This window comes from Nannospalax galili, unplaced genomic scaffold, assembly GCF_000622305.1.
Source record: "Nannospalax galili isolate Female #2095 unplaced genomic scaffold, S.galili_v1.0 scaffold475, whole genome shotgun sequence".
In the NCBI taxonomy this organism is placed as follows: Eukaryota; Metazoa; Chordata; class Mammalia; order Rodentia; family Spalacidae; genus Nannospalax; species Nannospalax galili.
The window spans coordinates 2,586,412-2,612,112 of record NW_008339435.1 but is presented as its reverse complement, the minus strand read 5'-3'; the positions used below and the strand labels follow the sequence as shown (position 1 = coordinate 2,612,112).

The 25,701-nt window shown below is 37.6% G+C and overlaps 1 protein-coding gene across 1 annotated transcript in view; it reads left to right on the top strand.

The window, feature by feature from the left end:
* Rsbn1 (round spermatid basic protein 1) overlaps positions 1 to 25,701 on the top strand; it is a 64,182-nt gene that overhangs the window by 7,200 nt on the left and 31,281 nt on the right. The window contains exon 2 of the mRNA XM_008833979.3: positions 13,969 to 14,642. Within this exon, the coding sequence (XP_008832201.1) occupies positions 13,969 to 14,642 (674 nt within the window). The remainder of the gene's footprint in view (positions 1 to 13,968; positions 14,643 to 25,701) is intronic.

Sequence of the window (25,701 nt, the reverse complement as noted above, 5' to 3'; positions counted from 1 at the left end):
AGTCTGATCCTAGGATCCACATATGAGGGAGAACATATGTCGATTTTTTTTCTGAGATTGTGTTACTTCACTTAGTATAACAGATTCTAGTTCATAATTTTAATTTTTATGTTAAAATCTATGATACATTTGAGTTAATTTCAAACAGGTATGAGATTTAGGTTGTGTGTTTTTTTTGAAAGAGAGGTGTGTCCTCCAAATACTCACTTGCTGTAGCACCTTTTGTGGAAAGATTATCATTCTTCCATTGAATTGAGTTTGTATCTTTATCAAAATAAGTTCTACAACTGGTGTGTTGGAGGTATGTAAACCCAGGATGAGGCAGGAAGATTGGAAGTTTCAGGCCAGCCTGGTTACTTAGCAAGTTTCAGGATAGCATTGGCTATGTAATGAGACCTTGTTTCAAAAAAACGGGATGGGATGGAGATGTAGCTAAGTTGGTAGACTACTTATCTAGCACACAAAGCTAGATTTGGTTCTCAGCACTGATTAAAACTGGGCATGGTAGCACCTGCCTGTAATCCCAGCACATGGGAGGTGGAGGCAGGAGCCATCCTCTGTTACATAGTACACTTGAGACTAGTTTGGGACATAGGAGACCCTGTATCAAAGCAAAACAACAAAAATCAGTTCTCCCTCCTTTTACAACTTGATAAAGTGAGAATGTTTTTCATATTTCAGATAGTTGGAAAAAAAAACTCATAACACATGAAAACCATGAGATGGAAATCTTATGTCTTAGAAGTAAAGTTTTATTGGAATACAACTCTGTTCATTTATACATATTGTCTGTCCTAGTTTTTGCATTATAGTAGTGGAGTAGGAGTAGTTGAGGCAGAGACCATATGGTCTACAAAGCCTGCTATGTTTTTTTTTTTTTTTTACAGAGAACATTTGGCAGCCCCTGACTTCAGCCAAGAGACATGTTCTTGCACATCAGCCCAACAGTACTCAATCCAAATTCATGTGTAGTCTCCTTCCAAACATTGCCACCCTAGACATCTGGCATTGCTCATAAATAGTTAAAACAAAAATTTGGTATGCAAATGCTTGCTGCAAAATAAGTAAATTGATTATCAGAGGTGAAGTAACATACTTAAAATTTTCTAGTTAATGGTGGAACTGAATATTGGGATCTTAAACTCATGATCCAGTTTATTTTTCTCTTTTTGTTATGCTCATTGAGATGTTGATAAAGAGAAATGAAAATATTTTTCTGTTTTATATGCAATAGGCTTAAATCAAACGGAGTTACCTGTGTCCTTTGATCTTAATTTCTGTCACTCTTACTGCTCATAAAAGCATAGAACAAACATTCTTTGTTAAAAGAAATACAACTTCTGTTAAATTCTTGGTTAGTAAATTTATGATTTTGTTATATATTTGTTGTATATTCTGTACGCCAGTATTGTTAAATGGCAGGATGCACTTACATGAGTGTCCTAGTTTGTTTCTTCATTGCTGTGACAAAACACTCTGACTGCTACCAACTTGGGGAGGAAAGGGTTTATTTATCTTATATCTCCTGGGTCACAGTTCATCAGGGAACCCAAGGTAGGAACTCAGGGCAGGAACCTGGAGACAGGAGCTGGAGCACAGGCCACGGAGGAACACTGCTTACTGGCTTGCTCCCTGGCCCCTGCTCAGCCTGCTTTCTTATGCAACACAGGCCCACCTGCCCAGGGATGGCTCCACCCAGAGTGGGCTGGGCCCTCCCACATCACTCATCAAGAAGGTGCCCCATAGATACGGCCACAGGCCAGTCCGATAGAAGCAATTCCCCAGTTGAAGTTCCCTCAACCCAGGTGTGTCAAGTTGACACTAAAGCTATCTAGCACAATGAGTCTGCGTAAGTCAGCTTTTGTTTCTTTTTTTCACTTTTGCTCTATTTCCTAACTGTTATAGGGAAATAGTCTGTGATTCCAAAAAGATACTAGGTGTCTATGGTACACACCTGTAATCTCGGCATTTGGATGGCCAATGGCTAGTTCTAGGCCTCCTGGGCCACAGGTCAGGACCCCGTCTCAAAAAAGAAAGAGCAGAAACTCTTGGTTGGTTTTCACAGTAGAAATGGAGGATTATTGGGCTTATAATGAGAATTAAAATATACACATAATCTCATTTGCAGAAACTAGTATTTTAACTAGTACTTTCCTCCATCCACCAGAGAGGCAAAAATACTTTTAAGTAAGGCATGGAAACGTCTGCATAACATAAATAACCATTTTTGTTAATAACGGGGACATGTAAATACCCATTTTTGTGATCATACAGTTAGTAATGCGCACTGTATAATAAAGTAATGTGGGGGCATGGTGGTGCACATCTTTAATCCCAGCATTTGGGAGGCAGAGGCAGAAGGATCTCTGTGAGTTTGAGGTGAGCCTGGTCTACATAGCGAGTTCCAGGCCAGCTGGGGCTACAGGGATACCCTGTCTCAAAAAGACCAAAAAAAAAAAAAAAAAAAAGTGATGGTGTCCTTTATTGAAAATTTCATCTAGGCTACCAGAAGTCCATTAATTGTAACTTGATATTTCTAGTTAATAATCAACCAGAGTGTTGCAGGGAGAAGTTCATAGAGGAAGCAGAAAGGAAGAGAATAGAGTATATTGTAGTGGAAGAAGCTGAATTTTGGAGTTAGATAATTCAGAATCTTGACTGTCAAATACTAGCTAACTAAGAAAAGTTATATACCTTGTTCAGATTATTTCTTTGAAAATGAGTTTCTGTATCTACTTTACTGGTTTGTTGGAGGCTTAAAATGAGATATTGTCTGAGAGCCTAGTAGACATTAGTGAACAGCAATTTTCTTCCCTCTTTCAGACATCTCCTTCCTCCTCTTCATATTTCTCTTGTGGTATACTCTAGGCCAGCAATTTCTAGTTTTAACCTGATATTTCTGAGATGTTGCCAAGTACTTCAAGGAATGTTATCACATACTTTTATGATGATTACAATAAGGTGGTAAGGACTGTGTGTCAGATACTATGATGAGAGCCTAATACTCAATTCCCTTGTTTAATACACAGTAGTATTCTCTAAGATAAACACTAGTGTTGATAAGATGTGTGTGTGTGTGTGTGTGTGTGTGTGTGTGTGTGTGTGTCTTTCTTTTTTCTTTGAGACAGGGTCTCCCTGTAGCCCCAGCTGTCCTGGAACTCACTACATGGACCAGGCTGGCCTTGAACTCACAGAGATCCCCCTGCCTCTGCCTTCCAAAGGATCAAAGGCGTGTGCCACCACACCCAGCCTGTGTTGATAACATTTTAAGATGAGGAAATGGTTTAAGGAAATTTCTGGGCTGCCAGGAGACTTATAAGCATTAGAGCCAAGATAGAAATCCCAATCTTACTGTAAAGCAATGAGCTGTTTGTTGTTTTGGTACAGGGTCTTCGTATATCTATATCTATATCTATATCTATATCTATATCTATATCTATATCTGTCTCTGTCTCTGTCTCTATCTCTATCTATCTCTATCTCTATCTCTATCTCTATATCTATATCTAATCTATATCTATATCTATATCTATATCTATATCTATATCTATATCTATATCTATATGTATTTATCTGTATCTATCCGAGGCTGGCTTTGACTTCACAAGCCTCCTGCTAGGTTTTGAGATGCTGGGATAACAGGGACATGTAAATATCCAGGTAAAACACCTGCTCTTTGTGTGTGTGGGGGAAGGAAGGAGGTGTGTGTTCTTGTGTGCGTTGGTATGAGTGCACTTGGATGCAATCATGTGAAGGCTAGAGGTCAGTCTCGAGAGTTGTTCCGTTTGAGCCTTCCACTTTGTTTTTTGAGACAGTCTCTCTCTGGGATCTGGGACTCTCCTGTTAGGCTAAGCTGACTGGGCAATGAGCTCCAGGGATCCACATGTCTCCACTTCCCCATTGTTGGGATTATAAGCACTTGCTACCATGCCTGGCTTTTTCTGTGGGTATAGGGAATTGACTTCAAGCCTTCATCTTTGGGTGAAAAGCGCTTATAGACTGAGCTAGTCTCCAGTCCACTTGCTCTGAAATAGCACACTCTGCCTCTAGAATCCTACCATTTGAGAGGTGAAAAAGTAATTAACATTATTTGTTATACTCTAGGATTATGCCCAGTACTTTACCTGTCTTTTAAATTTATGCTGCATTCTAATTTTATAGGAAAACACTGTTGTTTCCCTGCATTTTATCACTGAGAAACAATGAGGTACAGTGATACTAGCTTGCAGAGTGTTATGCTGCTTCATTTATTGTGGCAGTACAAAATAGTGCAGCTACTTCGAAGATAATTTGGCAGTGTTTCACAAAGCTAAACACACTCTTAGCACATGGTCCAGCCATCACACTTTTTGGTATTTACTCCAAGGAACTGAAAACTTATATCCACACAAACCTGAATTTGGAACCAACTCAGATGTTCTTCAGTAGATAAATTGATAAACCGTGGCATGCAGCTCTAAAAACAAATGCACTATGGAGTCATGAAAAGCATGGAATAATCTTAAGTACATATTACTAAGGGAAATAAATCAGTCTAAGAAGTATCTGCATACTGTATGACTCCAGTTATGTGACACTGAAAATGACAAAACTATGGAGACAGTAAAAAGATCAGTGGTTGCTGGTGATTAGGGTGGGGAGATTTAAAAATAGATCACAGAGGATTTTTAGGGCAGTTCATCTGCTCTCTATAATACTATGATTGTGGGCTGGTGTCATTCATCATGCATTTGACCAAAAGCACAGACTATGCAGCACCAAGAGTGAACTTTAACATAGACTGTGGGCTCTGGTGACAAAGGCGTGTCAGTGTCCAATTGTAGTGAGTGTCCCACTCTGGTGGGGATTGTTAATTGCCAAGGAGGCTATGCCTGCCTAGGAATGGGGTATATGGGAAGTCTGTAGCTTCTTGTCACTTTGGTTGTGAACTAAAAAACATTTTTTTTAGGCTAGCTTGTTGGCATAATCCTGTAATTATAGAATTCAGGAGGCCATTGTGGGAGGCTCATGAATTCAAGGCCAGCCTGAGCTATCAAAAGTGTTTAAGAACAGTTTAGGCTAAATAGTGAGACCTTTTTTAAAAATAAAACAACTCAAAAGAAAAAAAAAGTTATAGTTTTAGGAAGTGGGAGAACAGAGTTTCAGTCCTAGCTAGCTGTTCTTCAGCATAAAAGAGAAGGATTAAAGCAGTGTCAAAAATACTCATTCACAGAATTTGGCTTCAAAATGAGCATTTTTTGTTTTTCCGTTTTAATCATGCTTTTATAGAAAACTGCTCTCAGGAGGATCAAAAACATTTTTATTCTCTCAGTACTTGGGAAATTGAGGTAAGAGAATCTTGAGTTAGTGCCTTGCTCCGTAGCTGGTCTCAATCTCAAAACAAAACAAAACAAAACTTTTTTGGTTGGGGGGTGATTTGAGACAAGGTCTTCCTGTAGCCCCAGCTGGCCTGGAACTTGATACGCAGACCAGGCTGCTTCTGCTTTCTGAGTGCTGGCCACCATTCCTGGCCAAAAGAAAAAAAAAAAATCATTTTTAAAAAGCAATTTTAGTTCTTTTTCTTTGATTAACAAGATGTGAACAGTTGTTTTGTTCTTGCTTATTTACCATGGCATTTTACATTGAAGGTACTATAGTTCTTTTTTTAAAAATATTTTATTTATTATTTTTATTTTATGTATATGTATATTATGCAAGTGCACCCATGTCATGCAATGCCTGAGGAGAACAGAAGAGGCCATCAAATCCTCTGGGACTGGAGTTTCAAACAGTTGTTAGCTGCCATGTGGGTGCTGGGATTTGAACCCTAGTCAAGAACAATCAGTGTTCTTAATTAACCGCTGAGCCATGTCTCTAGCCCCCATAGTTCTTAAGATATAGTTGGTATGTTAATCTTTTTTTTCTTTTTTGCATGTGTGTGATTCTGGGAATTGAACCCAGAGCCTTGTGCATGCTAGGCAAATATTCCACTGAGCTACAGCCCACCCACATGCTAATTTTTGTTTTTTCGCATTAACGAAAACTTAGACTAATGTGATATTGTGTAAACTAGGATGATGTTTTGCTAACTTGAGGATTTTACTGATAGTGTCATGTATTAATCTTAGTTAAAAATGATCTCTTAAACTAGAACCAGCAATTTGTTTCTCAAATCAACTTTCTTTGTAGAATTACATGCTTTCTTTATATTGAGTTTACTTGGTACATGAAAGGTTTCCTTAATGTAGGTGAAGTATACCTTGGCTCTTTGCTGGCAAGGAAGGCCCTGTATTCAGTTGCTGGCACTGCAAAAATAAAACAGTTCCAGAAAGAGACCATTGATGACGGGCCAGCAGGTAAAGGTAATCACTGCATAAGCCTGGTAACCTCAGTTTGATCCTTAGAACCCATATAAAGATGGAGACAACTTTAATAAAGTTGTCCTCTAATCCCCCCCTCCACGCACGCACTCACGCACACACGCACACGCAAAAAAACAAAACCCAATAAAAACCCAATAAAAAAAACTAACAAGAAACTGATGTCAATAAGCTAGCTTTTATACTGTGGGGAAATACTCAAAATATGACTTTGTGAATGCATTTTCTTTTGGAAAACTAAACCACTTTACTAGAAATGGAAAGACTAAAGCCTTTAGATAATGACATTTTCCCCCTTTTTATTTCTGTTTGTACACATTGATTTTAAATGATTTTTTTTTTTTACTCAAAGCAAGGCAATTAGTATTTTTTTGATAAAGTGACAACTTTGTGTTATAACCAACAATGTGTGGATACTTAAAGCCATTTTCAACTAATTGCCACACTATAATTTGAGAATAAATTTTTTTATTCATGTAATTCCATTAGCAAGTATAGATGGTCTCAAATGCATCAATAAAGAAAGGTACGTTTTTTTGTATGTCATTCTTAGAAAAAGTCAACATTTGAAAATCAGGATTAGATAGGAGATAGATTAAAATTTCTTATCATTTTGATATATGAGATTACAATTTAATGTTCATTTTATTTTCTTGTTTTTTTTTCTTTTTGAGATAGGCTGTGTTGTACCAACTGAATGGTTTTCATATAAATGAGTTTTGGACTAAAATCCATAGAGACTTACTTGCCCATGTAGAAATACCACAGAAAACGCATAACAGCCAAGGCAGTTCCTTTTTGTTGCTAATTTCACAGTTCAATTTTTTTTCATATCAAATACCTCTTCTGAAACTGAAAACAAGATATATTCAGAGATACTCCATTTTTTATTCCTGCAAAATTGCTGAAAGATTTAGTTGCTGAAAGGTAGTTTGATGACAATTTTTAAGTTGGTCTAACCTTTATATTTAATGACGTTTAGTTCCTTGGGAAAAGTGCCCAAATTACTGATTTGTTAATGGGGAAACTATTTTGATTAATTTTATTTGCTACAAAATATAAATGGCTTACTGAGTGTTTTAACTGATGTAGTTGTATATAGAGTAGGTTACATTATCTTTCACCAGTTTAAGCAATCTGATTCTATGTTGTTGTATAATTACATTATAAGCAGTGTTACAAATGAAGAGTTTCTTTTTGTTGTTCCCTCTATACCGCCCCCCCCCCCCTTTTTGAGACAGTTTCTCATTCTGATTCTGTAACCTAGGCTGGCTGGAAATTCATTCTCATTTTGCCTCTTCCTCTTGAGTCCTAGGGTCATAGGGATGAGCCACCATAACTGGACCTTTTTTTGTTGTTTTTTTAAGATTTGTTTATTTTTATTTTAAGTATATGAGTATTTTGCCTGTATGTGTGTATGCACACAGTGTGTGTGTGTGTGTGTGTGTGTGTGTGTGCGTGCGTGTGCGTGCGTGTGCGTGCGTGCTTACGCGCCATGTGCCTATGGAGTCCAGAAGAGGGCATCACATTCCATTGAACTGGAGTTACAGATAGTTGTGAGTTGCTGTGTGGGTGCTGGGAACTGAACCCAGGTTCTCTACAAGAGCAACAAGTCTCTGTAACTGCGGAGCCATCTCTCCAGCCCCCCTTTTGTTGGTATTTGTACTCATCAAAGACTTTGACTTGCATTTTAAAATACTTTTAGGTTTTATAACTGTTACGGTTCGCCTTTAAATTATTTTGTTTTTACATATTATGCCAAATAAATGCTAACTCTTGTTTAGCCATCTAATAATAGCATTAATTGTGTTGATATTCAGCTACTTGACTTACGTTAGAAATACTAATGCTTTGGCTGGCGAGATGGCTTAGTAGGTAAGAACACTTGCTGTCCTTGCAGAGGACCTGGGTTTGGTTCGTAGCACCCATATGGTGGCTCTTATGGTCCATAACCCCAGTTCCGGAGGATCTGATGCCCTCTTCTGGCCTCGCTGGGCATTGTACTCAAATTGTACACAAATCTATGCAGGGAGACCATACACATAAAATTTAAAAAAACAAAAAACTAATGTTTTAAATAGAATTTAAAAAAACAACTAATACGGTACATGGTCGACCAAGTTTGAAGATTGATTAGAACTACAGTTGTTATTTAATCCTAAAGATTTTTTCCAGCTATATTTTTCAACTAGTAAATCAATGATGTCACTTTATATTGGACGTGTCAGTCCATTGTTTAAAACTTAAGGATCAGTTTTTTAAAAATTTTGCTTATTTTTATTTTATGTATATGCATGTATTGCCTGCTTGTAGGTCAGTGCACCTGTGTCATGCAATGCCCGCAGAGGTCAGAAGAGGCCGTCAGATCCCCTGGGACTGGAGTTACAAACAGTTGTTAGCTGCCATGTGGGTGCTGGGATTTGAACCCAGGTCTTTTGCAAGAACAACCAGTCTTCTTAACCGCTGAGCCATCTCTCCAGCCCAAGGATCAGTTTTTTTGAGTTACAAAAGTGTTTATTTTAGAAAATTAGAAAAGGAAGTAGATATTTATGATTCTACTATCCATTGAGAACTATCCTTAGTTCATTATCTACTATTATTATCTTGGCATACATCTCTCAGATATTTTTCTGTATTTAATATATGCAACATACATAGATCAGACTTTCCCAATCTTTATGTTCCTTGTTTCTCTTTAGAATATTTGCCCCTAGATCTTCATATGCCTGACTGTTTTACTATTTAGGACTCAATTCTAAATTTCACCTCTCAAAGAGCTTTTCACTAACTACTTCCTACCTGGCATTTTCTTGCTCTTAAGGAATTAGAAGACAAGAAAGTAGGGGTGGTGTCTTCTTTAGTCGGCATCATATCTCTAATGTCCATACTTACTACACAATATGTACTTAATACATGTTCAGATGAATGAGTGTTTAATACAAAAATGGAATCAGAATACATCTAAGTGCTCTGGTAAAAAAGGTAAGACACATCCGTGACCTTGGATTGCTTATAGTCTAGAAGAGATTGCTATTGCTGCATACTCAGATGGAGAACTTGGCAGTGCAGGATTTCTAGGAGAGTAACCTTGTGCAGGATTTCTAGGAGAGTAACCTTGTTATTTGTATGCCAATTCTTTTAATCACAATTTAATTTATAGTAATTGGGTAATACATAGTATATGACTGTCAGTTTAATTAGTCTCCTTTTAGGCATTTAGAGAATTCCAACTTTTGTTATAAAAAACACTGTCTAGTGAGGTGGGCATGGTGGCACATACCTTTAATCCCAGTACTTGGGAGGCAGAGGCAGGCCAGTCTCTGAGATTGAACGCAGTCTGGTCTACATAGCAAGTTTTAGGCTAGCTTGGTCTACAGGGAAACCTTCTCTCAAACAACCAAAGGGGTTGGGAGAAACATAGACACACACACACAGACACACACACACACAGAGACACACACACACACACACACACACATAGACACACACACAAAATACCATTGTGAATATCTTTGTACCTCTTCATTTTCTTGTCTTTGGTTGTGAGTCTGAGGCTTTAATAACTGCGCCAGTTCTCCAGCCCCTCTTTATTTTCTTAGATGACTTCAACTTGGAAGTGTATTTCCTGATTATAAATACTATCAAAACTTGTAATACATATCACTAAGTTGCCTTTTATGAAAATTTTACTAATAATTTTAATAGGGGCTCAGGGTTGTGATGTCTGTGGACTTTGTAGTTACCATTTATCTGCGTAATCTCCTACCTGTATTGCTTCTCTGTACTTCATTTTGTTCCTCCATGAAATAGTGAGGATAATAACAATTTCATAGGTTGTAAGAATGAAGTACTCTGTGGAACATGTTCCCTGTAATACCTGGCATTGAGGACACCACATTAAATGTTGGTCATCATTTTTTCTTCTTTTATGTTTGCCTTTTGATGTCTTGCTTTTTGTGTTGGTTTTCATTTCCTTTTTCCCTTGAGAAGAAAAACTTTTTATTTTATTTTATTTTATTTTTTTGGTCTTTTTGAAACAGGGTCTCCCTGTACCTTCAGCTGGCCTGCACTCACTATGTAGACCAGGCTGGCCTTGAACTCACAGAGATCCACCTGTCTCTGCCTCCCAAGTGCTGGGATTAAAGATGTGCACCACCATGCCTGGCTGAGAAGAAAAACTTTAAAAAATACCTTTTAAAATTGAATTTTTACAATTTTATACAATATAATTTGATGGTATTTAGAACCCCTCCCCTATCCACACCTCCCCTCATTGCCCCCAGCCCAATTTAATATACTGTAATTGTGTATATAATAAGGCCTACAGAGTCTAATTTGTGTCCCCCAAATAGCCTTCAGTGTGGGTCCATCCACTGGAGCTTGGTTAACCTATCAAGAGTTCCATACTTGAAAGAAACTATCTCTGCCCCTCTCAGCAGCCATCTCTTGCCACAATTTCCTTAGGTGGGGTTGAAGCTTCTTACCCTCTTCCTCATGTCTATGCTGGGATTTTTTTCTGGTTTGAGCTTGGATGGGACTTGGTGTATGCTGTCACTGCTACTGTGAGTTCATATAAATAACTGACCAGCTTTCTGGAAAACTCTTGTTTCCTTTTGGTCATCCACAGCCCTCTGGCTTTTATAATCTTTCTGCCCTGTGTTCTGCAGTGATATAGATGTCCTGTTCAGGGATAAGAAGTCTGCAGTCTCTTGTTCCCTGCACATTGGCCAGTTGTGGGTTCTCTGTTATTCACTGTCTATTGCATAGGAAACTTCTCTGGTAGGAGTTGAGAGATGCATTAATCTATGGGTATAACATGTCATTAAGAGTTAGTTTAATACAGTATCTGTTTAGTAGAAAACTAGTATTAGGTTCTTCCCTATGTCCTATGACCTGTCTAGCCTCAGATTCCTAAGCCTGATATCAATGTCAAGTATAGCTTCTATCCTAGGAAGCAGACCTTAAATCCAATTAAATAGTGGTTGATTACTCCCCATAATATTGGACCTGTGGGCTTATCTTGCTATTGTAGTTCACAGGATTCACAGCTGGGTAAGGGTGATGATTAATTTTTCTTCCAGTGGCATGTATAACATCTTCCAGTAGAGATGAGGTTCTGAAGTCAGCACCAGCTTGATTTTTCCTTGTTTGTTTTACAGCTCATGTATGTAGTGTCTTCAGCAATAGGGTCTTAACCATCCAGTTCTGTTGAGTAACCAAGAGCAGTGGCAGTGCAGTACTGTTTGAGGGTCTCTGGGACCACTGTTCAACAGCTTCTAGAGAGGGAGTCCATTCCTGGCATTGAGGTTTTTGGGGTTTTTTTGTTTTCTGTTTTTTCCATTACTGTATGATGTCTAAAAAAGGGCAGCAGTGTCCTTTGTTAGAGAATTCTCCTTTTAATCTCTTTTTATGATATACTTTAATCTCTTTTATGATATGCTTTAAGATGTTTCTATAGTGGCAGGTTTCCATGTGGCTTTTTCTAAAGGCTTTTAGTGTTGTCTAACCTCCTCATTCTCCTTCCTCTGCCCTGCCCTCCCTACCCTATTTAACCCTTCCTACTCTAATGTTTTCCTTTCCCCTTTCATATCACTGCATTCTACCACCCCTCCCAGGAAGCCTCCCCACACCTACCCATGCCCTTTTCTTAGTTTTTTGACCTCTGAAATTTCAAATTGAAATATGCATATCTAAGATTTCAAAACTAGCATCCAGCTATGAGAAAGAACATGTGATGTTTGTCCTCAGTAGTCTGGGTTACCTTACTCAAGGTGATTGTTTCCAGGTCCATCCATTTACTTGAAAATTTCATAATTTTGTTTTTTCTTAAGAACTGAATAATATTCCATTCTGTACATGTATCACACCTTCATTATCCATTCATCAGTCAGTGGACATCTAGGTTGTTTACAGTTTCTGGCTATTATAAAAGGGCCGCAGTGAGCATGGATGAGTAGGTATTTCTGTAGTAGGGGATAGAGTCTTTTTCCTATATGCCTAAGAGTAAGGTTTCAGTTCATTTTTTTTTTTAATTTTAAAAATTTTATGTGTATGAGTGTATTGCCTGCATGTAAATGAATGTACCCGTGTCATGCAATGCCACAGAGGTCAGAAGAGGGCTCCAGATTCCCCTGGAACTGGAGTTAAGGACGGTTCGTAGCCGCAATGTGGGTGCTGGGAATCGATCCCGGGTCCTCTGCAAGAGCAGTCAGTGGTCTTACCTGCTGAGCCATCTCTCCAGCCCCTAAGTTTATTTTTTTAGACAGTCTCTCTATATAAATTCGGACTATCCCCCGATTCATAATCTTTCTTCAGCCTCTCAAATGTTGTGATTATTGTGTCCGGCTCAAAAGGATATTTTAGAGCCCATCTTTGAAAAGTGATAACTTTAAAGAGATACAGTGGGAAAAAGAGATGCCCAAACTGTAGAGGGACATGAAAGGAGAAAAAGATTGGGAATAACAAGAACACTTGTGGTGGAGAATAGTGGATAGGACAAGCCAAGGTGAATGGCAAGATGAGCTGACTGGACAAGAATGAGTGAAGACTATGTCCTCATCACTTTAAATTTCCAGTAGTTGAGCCCCGCCTCCACCGCACCCTCTGTAGAAAGCTACCAAAACCTATGCCCATTTGGTAGGCAAAAATGGTATTTTATGACTTAATTTGCCTTTGTTTGGCTCAACTGTATGTATGTACCATAGTAATGAATAGACTGACAGCAGAAATGTGAAACATAACATTTCAGTTTAGTCTTTATAAGGGTAACTAAGCAAATACTTCATATAGTGTGGCACATATTATTTAGATATTTTATTTTGGATTGCAAGTCATATTAAATTATTATAGTGTGTGTGTGTGTGTCTGTCTGTCTGTGATGTGTGATGCTGGGGATTGAACCCATGGCCTATGCATACTAAATAAGTGTTTTCTTTCACTGAACTAAGTCCCAGTTGCTCAGGTTTTTCTTTAAAAAAGTTATTTTATAGGGCTGGAGAGATGGCTCAGTGGTTAAGAGCACTGACTGCCCTTGCAGAGGACCTGGGTTCGATTCCCAGCACCCACATGGCAGCTACGAACTGTCCTTAACTCCAGTTCCAGGGGAATCCGAAGCCCTCTTCTGACCTCTGTGGCACTGCACGACACAGGTGCACTCACATACATGCAGGCGATATACTCACGCACATAAAATAAAAATAATAAATAAAATATTGAAAAAATTATTTTATGTGGATGAGTGTTTTGCCTGCATGTGTGTAAATGTACCCATAGAGGCCCAAGAAAGCATCAGATCCCCTGGAACTGGAGTTATAGACAGTTGTGAACTGCCATGTGGGTCCTGAGAACTGAACCCAGTGCTCTTAATTACTGCCATCTCTCCAGCCCCCCCCAAGTTTTAAAAAATATAATCTTAGACCTATAATATTACTGTATTTTAAGATTTTTTGTCTCATTTATTTCTAATGATAAAAATATAATGACAGTCTCAGAAATTAAGAGATTATTTAATTTTAGAAATTAAGAGATTAACTTTATATCAGATACTTTAAGACACTTGTATATTGAGGCTGGTCCTAGTAACTAACTTATTTTTAATTATTGTGGCCAGAAACAGCAGATGAAAATGGTAAAACCCAGAGAGCTGATGATTTTGTCTTGAAGAAAATAAAGAAGAAAAAGAAAAAGAAACATCGAGAAGACATGCGAGGAAGACGCCTTAAAATGTATAATAAGGAAGTACAAACCGTCTGTGCTGGCCTGACACGCATCAGTAAAGATATTCTTACCCAAGGACAAATAAATAGCACTTCAGGAGTTAATAAGGAGTCCTTCAGGTACCTGAAAGATGAACAGCTGTGCCGATTAAATTTGGGCATGCAAGAATATCGGGTGCCCCAGGGAGTACAAACACCTTTTACGACTCACCAGGAACATTCAGTTCGTAGAAATTTCTTAAAAACAGGTACTAAATTTAGCAACTTTATTCATGAGGAACACCAGTCCAATGGAGGTGCTCTTGTCCTTCATGCTTACATGGATGAACTCTCATTTTTGTCTCCAATGGAGATGGAGAGATTTTCTGAGGAGTTTCTTGCTTTGACATTCAGTGAAAATGAGAAAAATGCTGCTTACTATGCTTTAGCGATAGTGCACGGAGCGGCTGCTTATCTCCCAGACTTCTTGGACTACTTTGCTTTTAATTTTCCCAACACTCCAGTGAAAATGGAAATTTTGGGCAAGAAAGATATTGAAACAACCACCATTTCAAATTTTCACACTCAGGTAAGGTAAAATTATTAAGTTGTTTAGTAAATGAAGTGTCTCAGCAGTGTTCATTTTCATTATGTTGTGTAACACACACTGGCACATGCTGATAAAAATTCATGGTGATAAAGGTACTTCATATAGTGTATTCTTCAAATTGTACATCTAATTGCTGAGATCTTTGGTTTGGAACTTGTTACTTATTTGAAGAAATGTTTTGTAAATGTTATACATCATTATAAATCTTGATGGAAAACCAGCTTGAAAAGCTAACCAGTCTTCACATTCAAGTAATGAATGTTGTATGGAGGAGATGACTATGTCTTATAGCCTCAGGGTAATTTTTGCTAAGACCTTATGTCAGAATAGAACACATAGGGATGTTGGCTTATTTATTTGCCAGATTTTTGCTGGTTTTGTTTATCTTCCTTCAGTAACTTGTTGGCAGTCTGTCCCAGAAATGTACCCCATTTATGTGACTTGGGAATGTCACTGGAGAGACCGCCATAGCCTCTGCTCCTTTTGCTTGTGCACTGTTGTAGGTAAAGACATTTTCAGAAGCCTTGCTTGGGCAGTTAGGCTTAAGTCAGCAGGGAAACGTTGCCTTCCTAACCAGGTTTTAGCCAAATGCTTTTTTCAATGAAGTTATTTTAGAACATTAAAAAGAAGTTAATAATATATCCTAGGGTGGTTTTTTTTGTGTTTTAATTTTTTGCTTGTTTTTCTCAAAGATTATGAATATAAATGGTCAGCAATAAGTTTAAACTGTAGATATTATAAATTCAAGTTTAGTGGAGACTATTTCACTTTTTAAAAATTTATATAGCCTGCTTTTTTCAGGTTATGTAGTAATTTGCTACCATTCTTTTCCCTTAGAAATTTTTTAAGGTAAATAAAGACTAACACAATATGACTCTCAGCTGCTTACATTTTAGTGGATTCAAGCCACTTAGACTTATCTGAACCCTCCTCTAACTTGAATTTTTTAGTGAGTCTTACCATCCTTACCTCCAATGAGGGGAGTATCCAATTTAGATTTATGGACTTCAGAATTTCTCTAATTGAAGTTCTCTCTGCAGTAGAGAGAGCAGGAGGAGCTAATCTGGAGAGGTCGCAAGATGGGTCTGCCCAAGATGTTGGAACTCGATGTGCAATAAAGGGCTTCGTCTTGGATTTTGGCCTTGTTTCCACAATCAGGTACTGAAGTGCTGACTTTTGTAGTAGATTATCCTTTCTTTTTTTTTTTTTTTTTTTTTTTTTTAAGCAATTTTCCCCTTTAAAGGTTAAGGAATCCTGTTTTTATAAATATTGCCGAAGAGATTAGAAACAGCTCTAATCTAGTTGGTAATTCCTGTAAATCCACAGTTAGCAAGGAAAGTATTGTGCTGAGAGTGGAGTTCACATGTTCCATCACTTTTTCAGATTAGAGAAAGGCAACCAGTTTTCTACTCTGACAGACTAGCAAGCATATCTAGAAATAAGTCAGAAATTTTGGGGGGAAACATGGTTTTGTAAAGGTAATTTTTTTTTTTAACTTTGTTAGTCTGTAGTAGATCAAATTTGTATGTAAAAAGACAGTACTTAGATTAAATAGGACATTTCAAAATGTTATTCCCTGCTGATTTTTGTCCTCCAATTTTTTTAAAAATGGAGCTGAAATTTAAATGACTGTACCAACAACTTACCGAGATTTACTTTGAGATTTATAAAGTGCTTACATTATTAAAGAACAGTATCAGTATTGGAGATAAGAATGAGATTTGAGAAATAATTAGCTTATTATTGATTTATATAAATTATTTACTGTGTAAGAAGATTGAGGACTGTTGGATAGGTCTTATGCTCTTACGGTTCTGGAACTGAAGCCCATGAAACATGACATCTGCAGTTGTAAAATCTATGATGGATATTGGGATGGAAGTTAACACGGTAGTTGAAATTTGTTTATGGTTTGTAGGACTGCTTCTACATTCCTATCTGAGTATTTGAAACAACCAGGAGGTAGGTAAGCATTCTGTCTGTGTTAGCCATTAAAGAGACTGAGGCTTGTTTATGTTCATTCATTGTTCAGTTAGTAAATAGAAGACTCAAGATGGAAACCTAGGCCATCTGAGCAGTTTTTATATCATATACCATGCTCCTTTGTTACTGTGACCATTGGGGAAGAAGTTTGTGCTTTTGTCTAATGCTGTGGTTGATAAAGTTAAAATTGTATCTGATTTTAAAACAAAGTATGAAAAGCATTGTTTCTAGTATATATTATATATATTAACAAATATGCTTAACTGTTGGGAATTAAGTGAATGCTTAGGATATTTTGGAATGTTTTGTAAAGTCTTAGGAATTTCTGTTAGCCTATAAATTAAGTCAAGTAAAAAATTGTGGTTTTTTTTTTTGTAGCATTCATAGTTTAAACATGTAGCCATAATAATTTTCCACAACTGTATTTCAAGATAGTTTTCAGCATTTATTGAGCATCCACCAGATACTGAACACTCAGGTCTTAACAGGACTAATTGATGAGTTTAGTCTAGTAGGGAGATGAGTAAAGTTGCAGTAATTAAATTAGTGGTAGAGTAGGTGTGCATTTGAAAGGAGCACTGTTTGTGGTATTACCTGACAGACTTCAGATGATTTCAACAAACATTTTAAGGCTATGCTTAAGGGGAATCTTGAAAGGAGATTAATAGTTAACTTAGTACAGGCATTTTTAATCAAAAGAAATATTAGGCTATGTAAATGTACAGAGGAATCTAAGACTGTGCCACATTCAGGGAGCTGTAGATAGCTTGGTGGGACAAGAGGACATTCTGATTGTTAAGGGTGGTTAGATAAGACAAGAGGAAGAGAGAATAAGAATCAAGGCTGAAAGGTAACCAGGAGTACAGAAGAGCTTCATGGATATGCTAAAAACCAGTGATTTTCTAAATATAATGGGAAATCGTTAGTAAATTTTAATAGGGAAGTGCTATCAATATATGCTTGCAAAGATTTACAGAGTAAGGTAGGAGATGAAATTGAGGGAGAAAATGAAACAGGAAAACTGGTTAGGTTACTACAGTAACCAGATGAGAAAAGTTACATGTGAAAATTGGTATCAGTATTGGAGACAAGAATGAGATTTGAGAAATAATTAGGTGGAGGTTAACTGGATTTAGTGAAAATGGTTAGTTTTAAGATATGGCTTAGATAAATAGGAGAATGGTGGTGATGTGGAAATAATAAAAAATTAAAAAAACTGGTGTCTGTGGTGGTGGTTCGGGGGGGAGTTGTGGTGTTTAAGAGATATTTTGATGCCCCCCACCTCAGTGCTGGAGAGTGAATCCAGGACTTTGTGTATGCTAGTGAAGATGCTTTTCTACCAGAGCTGCTGTCCCCCAGCTGTACATTTGGGGTTATATTTTCAAAGGTTTCTTAGTTGAATATATGGATCTAAGGTATTCTGAGGAAATTCAGACTCTGGATCAGTTAGCATGTATGTAATCCAGCGATAGCGGTAGAATTGGGGAAGAGGTAGAGCTAAGGATGGAATCTTCATGTAAGTGTAAGACTTTGGGAAGAGACCAAAAAGATAGTAGATTGAAGACTAGAATATGTTTCCTAGATTTTTACAGTAATAGAACTATAAAAATATTATATACCAGAGCTGGTGAGATGGATCAGTGGTTAAAAATGATAGGTGTGCAATCAAATCCTGAGGACTAGAGTTTGGGTCTTAGTACCCAAGTAACAAGCCAGATGTCCTGCAAATGCCTGCAACTCCAGCTCTGAGGGATCTGACACTCTCTTCTAACCTCTTTACGTATGCAGGCATGTATACCTGCACACATGTGCACTCACAGGCATACATACATAAATCTTTAAAAATTATATATGACAAATCAACTAAGACAAAGACGGAAAAGTATTAGGTTGACCAGTTAGGAATTTAATTGGAAACATTATCAAGATCAGTGCTTTACAAACCCTGGGGCAGGGTGGATCTTAAGTATTGTAAATTATATCTTTTCAAAGTGTGTTTGAGACATATTTTTTTCATTACCATGTGCTTGTTAGAATTGTATTCTCTTGCTTTTACTGAGATTTTCTAAATCAAACTCTGCATATTTGAAGATTCCCCAGATGACCGTCAGACACTTAGGGTTTCTGAAGTGCTGCTTTAGAAGTCTATCCTAGCAGGAGAAGGTTGTTGACATCAAACGTGTTTCACCTCAAAGGGAATAGGAGAGTTTATTCTGGAGCCAAATATGAGTAACTGTGACCCAAGAACACAAATTTAGATCACCCCAAATGTCATGTTCCAACATGGTAACAGTTTCATCAAGTTTTTATAACAGAACAAAGAAAGCCATAAATCAAGGGTTTTTTTTTTTTAAATACTATTTTATTTTATGTGTATGTGTGTATTGCTTGCCTGTGTGTAAGTGCACCCATGTTGTGCAATGCCCATGGAGGTCAGAAGAGGGCATTGGTTCCTCTGAACTGGAGTTACAGATGGTTGTGAGCTGCCACACCAAGAGCCACTCTGCAAGAGCAGAGTACTTTTAACCACTGAGCCATCATTCCAGACCCAATATTTAAAACAACAACAACAACAAAAACACATTAGTGGAAGCATTGGGTTAGGCAGATTATAGCAAAATAGGAAAGTCTCTGCTTACAGGCCTCAGATGTTATTTGATGGCATTCTTAGCTTTTGAGTTGGTGAATCTGGGGGCCTGTTTGTACCTTTCAAAAAGGATTTTACTTGATAATCACAAGGATGTTAGGGCAAATACAGAACAGAGGTGGGCAATAAATGGCTATTAAGGATCTAAAGACCATGTTAATTTGGGAACTGCAACATTCCAGCACTCTGAAGTCACAGAAGTCAACTAACCTTGTAATGATCTTAACGCAGGCATGACTTTTTTCCCCTGGGAACTTCAGGTTATGAAATAAACTGGGCTTGTTTTGTGTAAGAAAATTTATACCTTCTTTTACTTTTATATTTAAAAATTATTGTAATGGCTCAAGTTAGGATCCATGTGTACATTTTTGACCATTTTGCAATACTCAAATATTGTAACACCCCAGGAGGTAAGTACATGATATCAGTTGGCATACCAAGCTGATTCTTGTACTTAACTCTTAGCAACTGATAAAATCTGACTGTGAATCGGAGTTTCTAATCTAAAGGAATACACATTATTAGGATAGTGTGGTATCTGGAGCATTATTCACTTCTAATTTTTAAATATTAATTGGCTAGATACCAGAGGTTTTTTTTTTTTCTTTTTCTTTTTTTCTTTTTTTGGTCTTTTTGAGACTGGATCTCCCTGTACCCTCACCTGGCCTGGGGCTTACTTTGTAGACCAGGCTGGCCTTGACCTCAGAGATCCCCCCGCCTCTGCCTCTCAAGTGCTGGCATTAAAGACGCCCAGCTTAAATACCAGTTTTGACCAAAAATATTTGAATGTTTGTGGAATCTTTAGGTCATTAATAAAGAAAAATTAGTGTTCACATAAAGATGTGGTGTTTGTTCCCTTTAAAAACTTCTCTGTACACACTTCAGGAATAAATGTGACATGATGTTTTTACTTAGGTGTATCTTGAATTGGGTACTTGAAAACTCATAAATGATTTTAAACTTTGAATTGTTATCGTTCTAAAATAAGTATGTAATACTTGTCTTCCTATCTTATATTAATCCTGTGGCAACAGATGAATTGATATAAATTCAGATATTTTAGTTTTACTAACAGTGTTTTGGAAAAAGGGAAGCCATCTTCAAGTCCTTGTTTTATATAAGGAATATAGGCAACAATAATATTTGATTGTCTCCTTCCCCAAGGTGAAATGAGTCAGATAGATCTTTGAAGAATTGTTTTATCCTCTGTGTGAATGGTATGAAAGCCTAGGGGTTAGAATTTAGTAGACTATAATGTGCAAATAATTCAACTGAGAATCTTGTTAAAATGAAGATTTCGATTTTGGAGATCCAGGGAGGGGCTTTGTAACCTACATTTCTAATACTCCTTGATAGTGCTGATGGACTAGCAAGCCACAGGTCTTAAAATCTATACACATTTACAAACAAAAACAGTAGCAAACATGAAGAAATGTAGTGAAGTTAAGTGGAAATTGTTTTAAGTATCACTGAGACCTGGGGCTGGAGAGGTGTCTCAGCAGTTAAGAGGACCCAGGTTCAGTTCCCAGTACCCATGTGGCAACTAACAACCATCCATAGCTCCAGTTCCAGGGAAGCTGATGTCCTTTTCTGGACTCCCCAGGCATTGTACATGTGGTACACTGACATACACACAGGCAAAACACTCATACATAAGATAAAAATAAATAAAATTTAAAAATAGCACTGAGACTTGTCACTTTTTGGAAACTTAAGTGTATGAAGGGTATACATGGAGAAGGAGGAAGGTATGTGTGATGGAAGACAAATAGTTCTTTTTTTAAAAAGTTTATTTTTATTTTATGTGTATGTGTGTATTGCCTGCATGTAGGTAAGTGCACCTGTGTATGTTGTGCAATGCCTGCGGAGGTCAGAAGAGGCTGTCGGATCCTGTGGAACTGGAGTTATGGACAGTTGTTAGCTAGCTGCCATGTAGGTTCAGGGATTTGAACCCAGGTCTTCTGCAAGAACAACCAGTGTTCTTAACCACTGAGCCATCTCTCTAGCCCCAGAAGACAAATCTATTTTAAGTTCTGTTTTGTTGATTTTTTTTTCCTCCATAAAATAGGAGGTCTCAAGAGAATGCATTTTTTCTGATTTGCAGTCAGTCGAGTTACCCATTGTACACTGGCCTTTAATTACTCTGTAAAATGATAATGTTCTATAGGATTGGAGCATCCAACTTTAATGTCTTGCTTTAGAAAAAAACAATTATTTCCCCATCATGTGTTAGGGTAAGGTTCATTAACTCCCTGACCTTTGATTAATATAATTGACATTTTATAATAGTTGACAGTGGTAATAAAGAGTGAAATTATGTAGAATGGTATGTAGTTGGGAAATAACTAAACCCTTGAGGAATTCTAAACATCCGTGCATTGTATAAAAAAGGAGAAATAAATATTTGAAGTCACTGGCTTTTTTAAAAAAAAACAAAAAACGGCATAAATAAAAAATGGGAAGCTTGATTCTCTGGTAAGTACAACTTATAATAAACTCACTGACCCACTCATACTGCTTTTCTGCTGGATGTTTTAAAGTAACAGTGTTTTTCTACTCATAGGTCACAAGGTTAGGAAGATGCTAACTAGCCTTTTCCTTTCTGTTTTTTTAAACAATCAGCTTAAATAGGCTTCTTCCTGAAGCCTGAGTTCTGTGGAATAATCCACCCCTCTTATACAGGGTTTCAGTATAGTACATTTCAAGCTTGGAGTTCTTCTAGAAAATGCTATAAAACACTCTGTAATGTTGAGTGTCTAAAGAACCACATAGAGCAATATGTGTATTAAAAGATTGTTGGTTAATATTTTGTAGCTGTTTATACACATTGAATTCTTTGAGTGCATGCAAGGTATGATTAATTTCACACCCTCTCTCCTGATTTTTCTAAAGGTGGGTTTTTTTTTTTTCCCTATTGGCATATATCTTCTGCTTTTTATGGTAGCATTACTTTGTTCTTACCTCCCTGTAATGTGTTTCTTCCTGTATGCACTGTGTTGTAATACACTTTAGGAAATTAGAACTCAACTTGTTTTATGCTTTCCTATGTCATTTCTAGAACCAGAGTATTTCAAACTTGCCAGATTTATGGAAAAATCTGGAGTTGATAGTTGAAAATACAAGCCATAGAGACTGGAGAGATGGCGAACACTAGCTGCTCTTTGCAGAGGACTGGGGTTTGATTCCCAGCACCCACATCTGGTTAACAACCATCTATAACTCCAGTTCCAGGGGATCTGACACCCTTTTCTGGCCTCCAAGGCACTGCACAACACAGGTGTACTTATTTACCTGCAGGCATAATACTTATACACATACAAATAAAAATAAAAAAAAATTAAATCTGGAGTATGGCCTGAAATGAGTGACCGAGATGATTCAGTTCCTGTAATCAGGCAAATTTAAGAGACACTGTTTTCTACCACATACTATCTGCTATTACTCTGATTCTTTTCATTTGATCTGTAGGTAGAATCTTAGATTTTATAACATCATAAACTGAGATATAACCTTTTCTAACCTTTACATAGCACACAGTTCTTTTTAAAACCCTTTTTGGATTGGTAATCATTTGAGACTTTATAAGGTTTTGTAGACCTTTAGCATTGCTTAGGAAGGTGAGCTTGCTTGCCTCTTTTTTTTTTTTTTTTTTTGGTGTGTCTTTTTGAGACAGTTTCCCTGTGGCCCCAGCTGGCCTGGAACTGGCTATGTAGACTAGATTGGTCTTGAACTCAGAGAAATCTACCTGCCTCTGCCTCCCGAGTGCTGAGATTAAAGGTGTGTGTCACCATGCCTGGGTCTCTGTTGTATTTTTTGAGGCAGGGTGGCTTACTAAGCCTGGAAGCTCACTGATTCACACAGACTGGTTGGCCAGTGAGCTCCGGGAATCTGCCCATCTCTGTCTCCCCAGTAGTGGACTAGCAGAGTGTCGGGAATCTGCCCATCTCTGTCTCCCCAGTAGTGGACTAGCAGAGTGTTGGGGATCTGAACTCAGGTATTCATGCTTGTGCAACATGTATTTACTAACTTAAGCCATCTCCTTCAAACTGAAAACTTTTTATATCTGTATATATTTTTCTTCTCAAGCTCTAGTTAGAGAAGATACTCCAACTCTGCAATGCCTGCTCTACAATGCCTACTCTGCAATGCCTGCTCTACAATGCCTACTCTGCAATGCCTGCTTTGCCTATTTGCATTCTGGATTCTGTCCCTTAGCCTGCTTTTTTGTTTTTGTATTTATTGTTTTATTTTTTGAGACAAGGTCTCATTTTTCCCAGGCTGGCCTTGAACTCACTATGTAGTTGAGGAGGACCTTGAACTTCTGATTCTGCTGTCTCCACTTCTTAAATGGTAGAACTTCATGTGTGTGCCACCACACCTAGTGCATGTGATGCTAAGGATCAGACCTAGGACTTTGTGACTTCAAGCACTTTACTCAGCTTCATCACTAGCCCTTGTTTTGTTTTAAAAAATATGTATAACAAAGTTTACCATCTGTACTCTTTCTAAGTGTGTGATTCTCTGGCATTCATTACATTCACAATGTTATAAAATCACATCACTTTCCATTTCCAGAAAATTTTCCATCTCTCAAACAGAAACTGTACCCATTTGCTTAGGATATTTAATAACAATTACTCATCCCTAATTTTCCAACCTTTGCCTCAATTCTTCATGAAAAAGGGATACATTATTTTAAACGAATTTGCTACTTTGTATGTGTACTTATTTTTTTTTTTTAAAAGAATAAGGTTTCCCTTTCTCCACAGAAGTAAATCTTTTTCTTGAGCTTGTAGTTTGTGCATGGCTCTTTCAACATTTTACTGTTCTTACATGTTTTGAGGGCCTCCAGCTCAATTCGGGTTCTAGTAGCAGAGCATCTAGGAACCCTGACCTACTAGGGAAGGAAGGGGAGCTGGATGTGAGTGTTCACAGTATGCTTTTCATGGTATATTTTGATCTGGTAGATGACCTAATGTCTGTGTGTCTGTCACCTCAGAAATGGTCACTCTTGTGGTAGTTGTCTGAACCTTGTCAGTTTATGTCTGCAGGATCATCAGTCTGCTGCTGGGAGCCAGACCTTGTATTCTCTCTAGCATCTCAGAGAAATAGCCTCATGTTGACACTGTTAAGACAGAAGGGCCTAATTTGATATACCACACTAAATAGGAAATATGTTCAAAGATACATTAACAGATTTTGAGCATTCACTTACCCCAGGTCATGTGCAGCAAGAGAGAGACAGAGTACTCACCACAATATGAATATAAAAACAACATATACAGCTTTTAATAGTGTATCACATATATTATTCACATGCTTTAATTCAACAGTGTTTTATGAGAGTTTTGTTGATGCACGTAACTCTTAGTTTATTGATTGCCAACCTCTATATTGCCAGTCTCTATTGTATGTTAATCACAATTCTCTTATTCTTAATTTGGACATTTTGCTCTTTTGTAACAGTACTGTGTTACTGTCTGAACTCAGTGACTCAAATAAGACCTTATGTATATGAAAAGTCTTTGTTCTGCTATATATAACATTTGGTTGGTAGTTTAGATAGGCATGGAGTTTTCTGTAGGTTTGTAAAGGCATTGTTCCAACCTACTCCCTTCCTTCCCGGGAGCTTTAACATTGCCCTACTCTAAAAATTGAAAATATTAAGGGTAATATGCTTTTGGATGGGTCTTTTTTCTTTAAAACATTACCATGAAACAGGGACTGGAGAGATGGCTCAGCAGTTAAGAGCACTGGTTGTTATTGCATAGAACCCAGGTTCAGTTCCCAGCACACACACATGGTGGCTCATAACCACCATTTGTAACTCTGGCTTCAGGGGATCTGATGCCCTTTGCACGGCACAGGTGTACTGAAAACATGCAGGTAAACCACTCATACAAATAAAGTAAATACAACAAAAATATTTTAAAAATTACTATGAAACATTTGAAGCATATAAATAATTATAACCATTACAAACAGCTAGATCTCTATCACGTACCCAAGAAATGAAACATCATCAACACAGTTGAACTCTGTCCCTCTGCCTCTGAGGAAATTTTCCAATATTTTTCCTTTCTCCTTCCCCTCCCTCTCGTCTCTTCCCCTCTTCTGCCCTGTCCTTCTTTCTGCTAGGGATTGAGCCAAGAGTCTCAAGGTGTGTTAGGCACCATTACAAACAGCTAGATCTCTATCACGTACCCAAGAAATGAAACATCATCAACACAGTTGAACTCTGTCCCTCTGCCTCTGAGGAAATTTTCCAATATTTTTCCTTTCTCCTTCCCCTCCCTCTCGTCTCTTCCCCTCTTCTGCCCTGTCCTTCTTTCTGCTAGGGATTGAGCCAAGAGTCTCAAGGTGTGTTAGGCACTGAGTTGCATTTCCAGTCATTAATTCTTTGTTCAT